Source organism: Taudactylus pleione, unplaced genomic scaffold (assembly GCF_031769625.1).
Source record: "Taudactylus pleione unplaced genomic scaffold, aTauple2 ptg000156l, whole genome shotgun sequence".
Classification (NCBI taxonomy): domain Eukaryota; kingdom Metazoa; phylum Chordata; class Amphibia; order Anura; family Myobatrachidae; genus Taudactylus; species Taudactylus pleione.
In genome coordinates this window covers 13,159,783-13,173,788 of record NW_028284558.1, presented here as the reverse complement: position 1 = coordinate 13,173,788, position 14,006 = coordinate 13,159,783, and the positions used below count along the sequence as shown (strand labels likewise).

General features: G+C 43.5%; 1 protein-coding gene across 1 annotated transcript in view; it reads left to right on the top strand.

Annotated features, from left to right (window-relative positions):
* Positions 1 to 12,564, top strand: part of LRP2 (LDL receptor related protein 2) — a 310,836-nt gene extending 298,272 nt beyond the window's left edge. Inside the window, exons 77-81 of the mRNA XM_088474855.1 lie at positions 1,527 to 1,640; positions 3,872 to 3,985; positions 5,739 to 5,837; positions 8,447 to 8,518; positions 11,841 to 12,564. Coding sequence (XP_088330981.1) covers positions 1,527 to 1,640; positions 3,872 to 3,985; positions 5,739 to 5,837; positions 8,447 to 8,518; positions 11,841 to 12,005 — 564 coding nt within the window. The 3' untranslated portion in view covers positions 12,006 to 12,564. The remainder of the gene's footprint in view (positions 1 to 1,526; positions 1,641 to 3,871; positions 3,986 to 5,738; positions 5,838 to 8,446; positions 8,519 to 11,840) is intronic.
* Positions 12,565 to 14,006: the final 1,442 nt, after the last annotated feature.

Below are 14,006 nucleotides of genomic sequence, written 5' to 3'. Positions count from 1 at the left end.
ATCAGACTGCCTCATATTACAACATAATTACAAGTTTGACTATATAACCAATTTATGAAACTATACATTTAATAATCCACTGCTACGATCATGTGTGAATTATCCTCATCAGTGTGTTTTAATTTTCTTTTTTTACATTTTTTAAAATGTTTAATTGAATTTCTTGCATAATAAACCTCTTATTGGAAAATTTAACTATGTTGCTAGTAGCTTACCAGTGGTGTAGCTTGGAGGGTGTAGGGGGAACGACCAGCTGAAAACCGCTGCCTACTCATCTCCTATGCTGGTCTCAGCAGCAAGGGCAGTAACTAGGCCACCACAATGTAGGGGGTGCTGTCTGGTGGCCGTCTGTGAAGTTACCATTTTAAAATCATTCACAAATACACATACAAATTCGCTCAACTATGTGAACATCTGCATTGCGTGCACCTCTGAATCAGGCGCAGTAAGTGGAACCATGTGTGACAGTAGAGCGAGCGGCTCTTCTGGCAGTTAAGGTGGGCACACATTAAGCGATATGTTTCCCAGTCCGATGGATTGGGCCTACATATCATCCACATCGGCAAGTGTGTACCCACTATGAGCGATCGTGTGCGCTCCCGCGGGGTTATTCATAACAGCGACAGATCGATTCTACATGGTGCTCAGTCTGTCAATTTGATGAATGACCCCATGCTTGTGTATGCAGCTGGTGAACAACATATCATTCACCAGATCGTGCAGTGTCAAATGACCGCACAATATGTTCATCGCATCAAGTGTCGGCCGGGTACACACATCGTGCAATGTGTACCCAGTATAACACACAGAAAATGGGAGGACTTCCCTGAATCACAACACAAAATACATCTGTACAAAGCATATTAAGGGGCTCCATTTAAAAAGAATGGAGAGTGTGTAATGTAAAATCTTGCAGCTCTTTGCGGCAATTTACTGATAAAATTTAATTGTATGTAAATATTTTGTAATGCTGGGACAGTCCTCGAGGTAAAGGTCCTGGTGAGGAGCCTAAAGTGAGTTTTTGCTCCCCACTCAGCCACGCCCGCCTCTGTTGTTCCCCCGCAAACCTGATGCCCACCCTGTTGTGCATCCGTGCCAAAACCTGCCCCTGTCTTTTGTCTTACCGTGCCCTTCCCCCCCTGGACAGAGAGCCTGATGGGGGGTGGGAGTGTATTTATATATGTGCATATATATATATATATATATATATACAGTATAAGCAAATAAATGGACCCGGACCTCAGCCGTCCCGCTCCCTTCTGTCCCTGCCCCCTCCTGTCCAGTCCCCTTCTTGCATGTCACATCTCATGTGCACGTGCCACAGCCGCAGCCCTGATCTAAAAAATGAGGTCATCACTCACATTTGCATGATACAGTATATAAAGCAAAGATCTCTACTCATGAAAAAACAGCATTAGTATAAAACTATACTGCAGAAATAGAAATCTATGTAAGCTCAAGATGTTTTTTGCTGTCATTCTATTTACACAGTTATATAAGACATGTTTTTTATTATTGTTTTCTAGAATGAGACTTTCACTCTGGATGCTGGGAAAGAGCCATTTGTATATGAGAATCCAATGTACTCAAGCACCAGGGAAAGTGATGTCAGCACTGTGAAAGTCAGTCAGCCACCAGATGTAAGATGCCACATTAATCATACTGATCACTGTAGGTCTTCTCCTCTTGGACATATGTACAATGGGTGCAGGGTGTGCAGTGCACATGGGCCCCTGAGTCCAGGGAGGCCCACACCCTACACCCTCCACCAATTCTAAATACTTACCTCTCCGGCAGTGCCGCAGGTATCCACAGGAACATGGCACAAGTGCCATGTTTCTGGATATCTGTGCAGCGCACTGCAAAATTCCCCAGGAAAATGGAACGTAGAATATTGTCATCAGGGTCTGTTACCAGTCATGATAGACTTAGAGCCTGATTCAGAGATGGACGCTAATCCGATCGCAGGTGCGATTACATATGCAACGCAGCAGCAAAAATATGCTAATGTTAGCAAAGATCACCCGAGCATAAAGACACCAACTGCTGCCTATACACCTGCATAATTATCGGTAACATCGGTGTAACATTGGTAGCCATCTTGGCCTTGTGGCAGGTATGACCTGCCACAGCCTTGGGTGCTCTTCTGACACGCAGAGCTGCGTATGCAATAGCAGTGGCTAATTTATGCACACCCATGTTACGGCGTTTAAACGGACAGACACGCCTGCTTTTCTCCGACTACTCTCCGTTACCACCCCCAAACACTGACTACCTGTTAGTCACTTTGTGATGGGATCAATTGTGTGTCCGCAATGTGATCGCTGGGCATGCACAGTGCGGCTTATACACATGCGTGATGGCAAATAATCGCTCGATTTGCGTGATAATTGTTTTAGCCTCCATCTCTGAATGAGGCCCACTGTGCTTGATACAACACATACAACATTTGTACCTGGAAAATCCATTTTGTTCTGTAGATGGGAGATGTACAATGCTTAACCTGTTGTAACGGGTCACAGCATAGTCTGCTGCAGACTGCAGAGTAAAATAGAGCTGGACAGTATATATTTGCAGCATGAAGATCATACAGTATTACTCTGCATGCAACTGGTTTACATTTGCACCCCCTGCAGTGCCACATAGTTTGCTTGGCTGCAAACTCTGCACAAAACATTGCCCCTAACTCTAGATTCAGCCCTAAATGCACGTATCTGATGGAAGTCTTTATAGCTTCACTGTGCAAAAGTCTTCAACCTCTGTAGTACCAGCCAAACAAGCTTTACCATTTTCTATAGCCTAATGTATGACTTATTATAATCACGTGGGAACACTGGGACTGTCTTTATAACACATACCAATTTTATGTGTGTAGCTTTTTAGTACATTGCTTGGAATGCGCCTGGAATTGTGCATCTGCAACAAAGTGAAAAATGGAGACGCAAAACACATCCCATTAAAAGTGTTAGAAAAGACTTAACTCAGAGCTGGTGTAAACCGTCTTTTTGTGCAGTGAAAACAGTTGTGCACCCCAGAAAACGAGGAACGTCCCTAAAAATGTGCCCTGTCCACCCCTTTATCTCACTACAATAATCTGAATCTAAACTGAAATGTTATTTCTCCCTGATCTGCAAAACGAGATGCTACATACATACTTCAATAGGAACGCTTTCCCTCCGCCAAACTCCTCCACTCTGCTTGGGCAAACCTCGTTTCCTTCTCAAATGTTGTCATCAATGCGCCCCATGGAAAATGGAGGCACACTGGCACAAACTGAGGTGAACAGCGAGTCTGCTTATGTTTTGCAGAGCAGCTCTTTTGTACTTCATAACTGACCACCTGTGTGTGTAAGCTATGGGTGGACGTTATGTTCATGTTCTACTCAGCAATATGAACCCTAACCCAAAAAGTTATAAAATTATAGAAAATAGGCATTTCTACTAGTGACTTTCTTACAGCCTATGCTGCCATTTTCCTGAAGACCAAAGCTCAAGAGGACTTTTCCCAGTAGAGCAGTATAATTGTCAATTAGAAATGATCAAACTCTGAATTAATAACATAAATTGTATAATACATTGATGGTTCACGGTGCATTTTACTCATGCATTTAAAGAAGTACAGTGCTAAGGGTCATTACCATAGAATTATCTCTTTGTGAGTTTTACAATGTATCCAATGTATAATTTGGAGATGTTTGATATAAAAAATAACAAACCTAGTCCTGATAAAACAGTATCAGTGTCAGTTCACAGTAATACCATCTTAGCAAAACAAGAAATTCACATAATCTCAATATAATACCATAGGTTTTTCTGTCATGCTATTTCCACAGTTATACTGTAGAAGACATTTTTTCATTATTGTTTTCCAGAAGGAGACCTTTACTCTGGATGCTGGAAAAGACCCATTGGTATATGAGAATCCAATGTATTCAAGCACCAGGGAAATTGGTGTCAGCATTGTGACTATCAGTCAGCCACCAGATGTAAGAGGCTTGTTTAGCGTTAGTTAAGTGCTGTGATTTTCCTATGCTGTGTTTTTGTGTATACAGTGGAAATATAGAATGCGTTATTAGTTCTGTGTAAGGCCACATGCCCCCTGGCACTGTGCTACCGTCTGACAGGGTTCAGAATCTGGCTGGAGCACACTTTAGGCTTTACAGCGCGATAACCTACAGCAAAAAAGTAGAACACAAATCATTCTGAAAAGTGCAATACTGCAGCAACAGTAACAAAAGCTAGTAACAGCGACAGTAGGTGCTGTGACAGTAAAACCAATGGTTTCTAGTCTAACACATGTGTTTTACATTATAACCCTATTAAAACCCGTGATAAATGCTATATGTATGAAACCGTTATTTTTGGACAACACATTTTAAGCGTAACTCAAAAAAAGATAATCAGCTAAATGGCCTAACATTGCCCCACTATTATTTCGGGGGAGTGTGCAAGGGAAAGGGAAGAATGCATAAAAGTATGAACATTATCTCTTTATGCTTGTACACATTGCAGGATACAGTAGATCTGCAAGAGAAATTAGGAACATTTACTGCAAGAGAAATTTGCATGTTAACACCCTAAAAATACCAGTTTTCCGTAAATTTCAAGCATCTCCAGGTAGTTGTCTGCTGCAGTTCCCCATATTTGATTGTAAAAGCAGACTCCATAGGTTTCTATGGGGGCTGCCATATTGCAATGCAGTTGAAATACCGTCAAGCAGGATGCCGGCGCTCAGAATCTCGACACCAGTCAGAATCACAGCGCCGTCATCCCGACGGATAGTAGTGGGGTTAGGGGTTAGGCACTGGGGGGGAGGGTTAGGCACTGGGGGGGAGGGTTATGTTAAGGCGCTAGGGGGGAGGTTAGGTTTAGGGTTAGGGGCAGGGTTACTTACCCGACAGGTGATGGTATCCTAACCCTGTCGGGATGCTGGCGTTGGGTTTCAGACCGCCAAGACCCGTACCCAAACCGTCATATTGTGAGATTTACCAAGCAGCATTCCGGAGCTTGGCCATCGTAGCTTAAGCCACCTGAATGGCGTTAGACCATGCTATTAGCTACTTTCTGAATTTTTCTCTGTCGCCCCCCACTGACACATGCACAGCCCGATGCCCATGCATGCGCAGTACATGCGCCGGGACCAATCCAGGAAACAATGTGATTGGAAGCAGGGCTGGCGCTACCGCCCCTTCCCTCCTCCGCTCCCTCCCCTTGAGCTTACATATTCGCTATAGCGCCGGAAGGGAGGGTGCGCTTTTCCTTGCGCCTGCCGGATACAGTGGCGCTCCTGGCGACGGACCGGCTTGCCCGGGCCTAGAGCCGCTCCTGATTGGAAGCTATCACTCTTTGCCAAGACGGGTTCTTATTGGTGTCCTGGCAGGAGATTATTGATAAATTCAAGCAAAATAAATAATGTTTGCTTTGCAAATTTAGTTGTTATTATCATATCGAAACCACATAAAAAATGCTGGATATGATAAATATGCCCTCAAGGTCGTCATGCCTCGGTCATGTTACTGGTTTTTAGTGAAGGTATAAGATGTACAGTATTATCCTGAATATTGATTACATAGTGGCTGCCTCACAGTACAGTATGTAGGCGACAGGTACACAGTCACATCATTAAAGTGAAGGACTTTCCTTGCTACCACAAAGCCACTATACAGTATACTATTGCTAGTGATACATTTTCAAATCTTGGAGATATTAACTTTGAATCAAACTTTTCTTTATTTTCAGGTGACTGAATCCAGCAAAGGACAAAAGTCAGATCGTTTTGAAAATCCCTTGTATGCAGTTGATGCTACCCAGTCTTCAGCAAGCACAGAACCAATCCAGGTTTATTATTGCTACAAATCATTCAAATTAGAGTTGTCACAAGAAAATTGTAGTAACTTGCTAGAAAAGCTTAATTATTATTATTCAACCATAGAGCAAACATTCATATTGCTGGAGTTTTCAGGAGCGAGATGGCTTGTTTATTCTTTACCCAATTCAAGAAAGGAATCACTGCCGGTGCTAACTCTGCGGCAAATGCTTCCCCTTGTCTTTGCCTGTTCTGTCGCCATTTCTGCTGTACTCCCAGAAATAATATTTTAAAATATTTTTTTAAAAACTTGAATTTTTTCACATTAGTGGAACTGAAAGCCCAAACCCGGGCTTACAGATTCACCTTGCAATGGCAAAACCGGAGAGTCTGCCCAATCAAACATTAACTGAACTCTTACCGTACCGGGCCGGTAGAACCAGGGCAGATGGGTATTGCTCAGCTGCTGTGGCAGGTCCTAATTAAGGGTTCCAGATGCCTAGACTAGTGTACTTGCAGCACCCTCACCCCATCTCTTCCACACACAGGACTGAGGGATAAGGTGTCTGCACTCCCAAATCAAGGGTAGAAAGTGTGGTGATGTAGTCAAAGGGTTGACAAAGAGCCACACCTAGACTTTTTGGTGCCCTGTGCCAGAGAGAGCATTGTTGCCCCCCCCCCCATTTTTAAAATAGGGACATAAGATAGTGCACCTGAAAAAGGGCCATGGACAATGTTGACCATCTATATCCAATATACTTGGAGATGTTGGAATATCTAATTCCTGGGAATAGTTTTAGCCCCTCCCAGGGGTAAGGAAACCTCCCAAGTCCTGCTCGGATCATTTTGACTTCAGGGCTTGGAGCTTAAAGGGTCATATTTTCTTTATGAGAGCACCAGAAGACCTGTAGCCCATGCACACAGGACGATTTGCTTTTGTACATGTGACTGAGATATTGCTGCCATCTATGGTATTGATGTAACAAAATACATGAATAAAAACGCTTTTTCTTTTTTATTGTGGGGCTGCTCCCCATGTACAGTGCGCCAATAATAATAATACATTTCACTCAGCTATGGTAACCAGATCTGCATTTATTACCAGACACACAGGTTTTAGCAGTAAGTAACATGGGTCCTGATAAAGAGTTGTAAGATATTAGACAGCTGCAGGGAAGCGGCTGTACAATACTGTACAACTCGTATGCTAATGCAGCAGGAGATGCCTGGTGTAAATAGACGCCTCCTGACTGCATCGAGATCCAAGTACTGCGCCCTAAGACGCAGAATCAGATCTTCTGCGAGACCATCGGCAACCTTAGTAACCCTGAGTTTACTCAGATTGCCCCACGCAGCTCCGTAGCCAAGACTAGGAAGTCAGCAACAGAAGATACAGACCCTGGCCTCAACACTCCCACAAAACGGGGATGACACAACCTCATTTTCTGGAACGGAGGCCGGTTCCGCTCACTCTCTGCCCCCAAACAGCCGCAGTCTGTTAATTCATCCTGCAGCTTTGGGGGTACTGTGAGAGATCTCGTAAAGGGAAACCTGCATATGCTCAGTGCTTATTGTGCATTTGCAGGACTTTCACAAGTCAGGCCCATGGTCGCTACTTTGACAATTGCTGGACTTTCCCCTCATTATCTTGCAGATGGCCAGATAGCCAACGAGCTGTGTGCCGTCCATCGCCTTCGGGGGTCCTTTTAATTTAGCTCCACGGCAACCAACAGCATGGAGTTCTGACTTCCACCTCACCGCTCTCCTCTCTTGGTGCCTATAGCTATATATTTTTGATAAGTTGCGTGATGAGAGATTCTCTATCAGTATAATACCTTATTGCTGCAGTAATAAATAGGCCTCTATATTCAATATATTCAGTGAAGCTATGTCTAGGTGGATCTTTTGGTTTTAGCGTATTTGAAGCACTGTAACTCATCAGGTTTCCCTGTAATGTGCTTTAATAATGCCACTCTACTGATTTGGATGATATTGTAAAGAAAAAGCATAAAGTGCATGGTCTCTTCCTGCAGCCGCGCCTGCGTCTTTATGCTAATGATAATCTTCCTACTGAGGCGCCCACTGGCAGCAGCGCTAACACTTCTTTAGGCGCACCATCGTTTGCAACATCAAACCTCACACCAGCAATATGGCGGGCTCAATTTCCCTGTATGAACATGGCGTCCTGTCAGCGCTACTGCGTGTTAGATGTAGCCACTGTCTGTGACATGCCCTGGTCTGGCTAGCCAAGGAACAGTGAAATTCACTTTCCCTGCGTCCAAAATAATTCATCCTGCGTCTCCCGAGCGCTAACCAATGGGATGCTGCGCAGTGCGAATCGGACATATGCACAGACAGAAAACATCACCACTGTGTGCATCTCTGTATCAGGCCCTATGACTGTGTTTTTTTAAAATAGAGAATAAATGTTTTTAATACTCTTTGCTTCATCTGTGCAAACTGTACATTTCCCATATGATACTAGATAAATATGTCAAATAAATATGCCATAGAACTAGAGGGGCAGTATCTTAGTGTGCTAATCATTTCTGTAGCATGGATATATGACATATTTATGCCCAGACTCAGGCTGAGCCAATGTTTACTGACAATGCTGCGTTCATTTCATGTTGCACAGCAGGAATCAAAGTGGAATTTTTTTAAGAGGAAGATCAAACAAAGCACAAACTTTGAAAATCCCATCTATGCCGAGGTGAGTAGGGCGTTTCATTGCAGGTACTGGGTGAATTGAAATGTATAGAATTTATTCATAATGGTTAATTACATTTGAGTGTTTATTTGCAAAGTGTTGGGTTGTAATAGCCGACATTTCTGTTCGTGTTTATGCCAGTTTTTTAAAAGGGCAATGCTTTTACTAGTCATGTCGTGCTAGTAAAAGCACTGCCCTTTTAAATATCAGGCATAGACACAAACAGAAGTCTTGAGTTTTACAACCCAACACTTCTTAAATACAGAAATTTATTTTTCTTAAGAGCTGTTTTCCACTGACCAGGTTCCTCACCGTGAATTACTTTATGCTGTGGTAGCTGTTATACCACATAGGTTATTGGAGGATGTCACTGCAGCTGACATGAACCGCTGACATCTGATCTATATTAATATGCCAGACAGATGTTTTGGTTATTAGTTTGCACTCCTTCTGCAGTGTCTCTGGTTCCTTTAAGCAGAATGTATAATGACTGTAAAACTCATTATCCTACAGCTCTGTAGTAGCATGCTGCGGTTGGTTTCAGATCTGCCTAAATATAAACTTATTAAAGGGACAAAATCAGGGTTGCATATCTCTTAGAAGCCAATCAGACAGTATACGTTCATCGTGTTGACATTCAGGTTGTCGACACAAGAATGTCGACAGGGTCTGAAAGTCAACATTTAGAATGCTGAAATGGACATAATGTTGACATTCAACATGTCAACATTCACAATGTTGACAAAGTCAGAATGTCTACATTGTTGAAAGCCAATTTATGACGATTTTAGGGTTAGAATTAGACTGCAGTTGGGGCTAGGCTGTAGTTAGGGTTAGACTGCAGCAAGGGATATGCTTCAGTTATGGTTAGGACTAGGCTGCAGTTAGGGTTAGACTGCGGCAAGGGATAGGCTGCAGTTATGGTTAGAGCTAGGCTGCAGTTAGTTGTAAACTGCAGCAAGGGATAGGTTGCAGTTATGCTTAGGGTTAGGCAGTAGTTAGGGCTAGACTGCAGCAAGGGTTAGGTTGCAGTTATGGTTAGGGCTAGGCAGTAGTTAGGGTTAGACTGCAGCAAGGGTTAGGTTGCAGTTATGGTTAGAGCTAGGCAGTAGTTAGGGTTAGACTGCAGCAAGGGATAGGTTGCAGTTATGGTTAGAGCTAGGCAGTAGTTAGGGTTAGACTGCAGCAAGGGATAGGTTGCAGTTATGGTTAGAGCTAGGCAGCAGTTAGTGTTAGACTGCAGCAAGGGATAGGCTGCAGTTATGGTTAGAGCTAGGCAGCAGTTAGGGTTAGACTGCAGCAAGGGTTAGGTTGCAGTTATGGTTAGAGCTAGGCAGCAGTTAGGGTTAGACTGCAGCAAGGGTTAGGTTGCAGTTATGGTTAGGGCTAGGTTGCAGCAAGGGATAGGCTGCAATTATGTTTAGGGCTAGGCTGCAGTTAGGGTTAAACTGCGGCAAGGGATAGGCTGCAATTATGTTTAGGGCTAGGCTGCAGTTAGGGTTAGACTGCAGCAAGGGTTAGGTTGCAGTTATGGTTAGGGCTAGGCAGTAGTTAGGGTTAGACTGCAGCAAGGGATAGGTTGCAGTTATGGTTAGGGCTAGGCAGCAGTTAGGGTTAGACTGCAGCAAGGGATAGGCTGCAGTTATGGTTAGAGCTAGGCAGCAGTTAGGGTTAGACTGCAGCAAGGGATAGGCTGTAGTTATGGTTAGGGCTAGGCAGTAGTTAGGGTTAGACTGCAGCAAGGGATAAGCTGCAGTTATGGTTAGGGCTGGGCTGCAGTTAGGGTTAGACTGCAGCAAGGGATAGGTTGCAGTTATGGTTAGAGCTAGGCAGCAGTTAGGGTTAGACTGCAGCAAGGGATAGGCTGCAGTTATGGTTAGAGCTAGGCAGCAGTTAGGGTTAGACTGCAGCAAGGGATAGGCTGTAGTTATGGTTAGGGCTAGGCAGTAGTTAGGGTTAGACTGCAGCAAGGGATAAGCTGCAGTTATGGTTAGGGCTGGGCTGCAGTTAGGGTTAGACTGCAGCAAGGGATAGGCTGTAGTTATGGTTAGAGCTAGGCAGTAGTTAGGGTTAGACTGCAGCAAGGGATAAGCTGCAGTTATGGTTAGGGCTGGGCTGCAGTTAGGGTTAGACTGCAGCAAGGGATAGGTTGCAGTTATGGTTAGAGCTAGGCAGTAGTTAGGGTTAGACTGCAGCAAGGGTTAGATTGCAGTTATGGTTAGGGCTGGGCTGCAGTTAGGGTTAGACTGCAGCAAGGGATAGGTTGCAGTTATGGTTAGAGCTAGGCAGTAGTTAGGGTTAGACTGCAGCAAGGGATAGGTTGCAGTTATGCTTAGGGTTAGGCAGTAGTTAGGGTTAGACTGCAGCAAGGGTTAGGTTGCAGTTATGGTTAGGGCTAGGCAGTAGTTAGGGTTAGACTGCAGCAAGGGATAGGCTGCAGTTATGTTTAGGGCTAGGCTGCAGTTAGGGTTAGACTGCAGCAAGGGATAGGCTGCAGTTATGTTTAGGGCTAGGCTGCAGTTAGGGTTAGACTGCAGCAAGGGTTAGGTTGCAGTTATGGTTAGGGCTAGGTTGCAGTTAGGGTTAGGCTGCAGCAAAGGATAGGCTGCAGTTATGTTTAGGGCTAGGCTGCAGTTAGGGTTAAGCTGCACATTAGAGTTAGTTGAGAAGTCCATAGAAAAGTGCATTATGTAGATGCTGATTGTCGACATTTACAATGTTGCATTTATGTCAGTTTGACATCCCATCCATGTCGACATTCTGAATGCAAACATTCAGATGGTGTTGATGAAAATATGTTAAACATTAAATTATAAGCAATTTAAAGCACAGTAATGATATGAAATTGGAAATGTGGACCCTAAAGAGAATAACCTGCTATGGTGTATATTGTATATACAGTAGTTTACCAATCATTATTATTTTTTTATATTGGCAATCATCCTTTTGCCTGAGCACCAAATTATATGGTCTGTTAAACATTTGCGCACACAAGGGTGAATAAATGATAGAGATCAGGCCATGTGGTGTTGAGACTCTCATGGGAACCTGGAAATGTGTTTGGAGTGCTCCATACATACACACACTGGCAAATAGCAGTCATATACTTGCAAGAATTAAAGTCATGTTGAAAATGATGGGATACATTTTGTGGTGGTAGTTTTGGCACCGCGCTTACTGTCGTATTCAGCTTATGTACAGACACTGCCGCTTTTGTTACTGCGTGTGATGAAGTTCAGTTCTAGCCGTCCATGCTGTTAAAGTATATTGCCTATCTCCTTACCAAGAAAAAGTGATTCACATGAATCTTTTTCAACTGTTCTAGATGGAAAATCAACAACACACAGCTGAGGAAGATCCGTCTCCTTTCACATCGCCTCCACCCTCCAAGCCGTCACACAAAAAGGAAGAGCAACAGGTGTCCTTCTCCCCAAGGGAGGACACATTTATAGACACTGCTAATCTCGTCAAAGAGGATTCAGAAATATAACTAACTGTAACAAATAGGAATACATAAATGTCACACACTTTCTTGCACATATTTTTATATTGGTCAAGAACATTGGTCTTGTTATAATATATCCTTCTTAGACAATAGGTCAGACATTTTGCCTTTTTTTTTGAGAAATGCCAATTCGTATTTTTATGAACAATTATCACAATGTACTATATGTATATCTTTGCACTGAAACTGTCTGAAAATAATATTATAAATATTGTGTATATTTGTAAATTTTTAAAAGGAAGATTATTGTTGTCAATGTAAAAACTTTGGGGTGTAGTGAAAGTAATTAAAGTCACTTTAGAAATTTGTAATACAGGACGAAAAAACACTAATTTGTACAGGGACCTCGTTTAACATCTATTTTTTTTAAATTGTACAGATGTTTATATAAACTGCTATTCAGAAAACTACCTTAATGTAGTTATATGGAGTATATATGCGTATTTGCTCAATTGCATATATTATCTGGCACCTGTTTCTAGAAAAGTGTTATTTTTAGGCTACTTACTATGCAAAACTTGGAACAATCAGTTGTCAATGAAAAAGTAAATAAAATGTTATTAATTAAAAATAAGTAATTTTTTTATTTTATTTTACATGCATAGTTTTTTTTTAAATATATGTTAGAGGTATGTAGTGGAGAATGGCCCATGTTGGCAACACAGCAACACTAACATTTGCCATTAGGGTTGGTGTGTTTGATACTAAGTCAGCTGGACTGAGCTCCAAAATCCTTGTTAAAATGGGCTGTGCAGACTCAGCTAGGCTCTAAGGTCTTCTATTTACAGCCTTTGGCCACTGCCACTACTGCTTGGTATTTAATACTGTACAGCAGTGGTCCCCAAACTTTTTTTAATCATGGTACTCTAGAGAAGAGGTTCCCAATCTTGGTCCTCAATGCACCCTAACAGTCCAGGATTTAAGGATAGCCATAATTGAGCACAGGTGATGTACTTAGTACCCCAGTCATTTTGATTTTACCATCTGTACCCTGCCCTGGATATTCTTAAAACCTGGACTGTTAGTGTGCCTTGAAGACCGTGCTTGAGAACCACTGCTCTAGAGTATCAGAATTGTTTTCAAGGCACCCCTAGGCCAAAGTTAATTGTGCTTACCTTTCATCAGGGCTAGACTGGGACCGAAAATAGGCCCTGGCATTTACAGCACACAGGCCCACCTCAGCATCAGCTTCTGGCTCCTGGCATGGACTCCTCCCCTTACTATTCCTGACTCCTCCTACTTAATATTAGAACAAAATACATGCAGTGCTATTTTACAGCAGTAACATGAAGAGACAGATTTAGACCTCATAGGGCCCTAGGCAAGATAACGGTTTTGGGCCCCCCCTCCCTCAAACAATCCATAGCACTATATTTTCAGGATCAGGACAGAGGTGACAGGATCAGGACAGAGGTGACAGGATCAGGACAGAAGTGACATGAACAGGACAGAGGTGACAGGGACAGGACAATGGGAACAGGACAGAGGTGAAAGGATCAGGACAGAGGTGGCAGGGGCAGAACAGTGGGGACAGGGCAGTAAAGGGGTAACAGAACCTCGGTGACAGGACAAACGTGCCCGCAACAGAGCTGACAGGACCAGGACAGTGGCGGCAGGGGAGACGGGGCCAGGAGAAAACAGAGGGACAGGAGAGAGGGGTTCAGGTACAGGACAGAGGTAACAGGGACATGAAAGAGGTGACAGGGTTAGGACAGAACAGAGGGACAGGAGAGAGGGGTGCAGGTACAGGACAGAGGTAACAGGGACATGAAAGAGGTAACAGGGTTAGGACAGAACAGAGGGACAGGAGAGAGCGGTGCAGTTACAGGACAGAGGTAACAGGGACATGAAAGAGGTGACAGGACCAGGACAGAGGTGAAAGGTTCAGGACAGAGGCGGCAGGGGCAGAACAGTGGGGACAGGGCAGTAAAGAGGTAACAGAACCTCGGTGACAGGACAAATGTGACCAGGACAGAGCTGACAGGA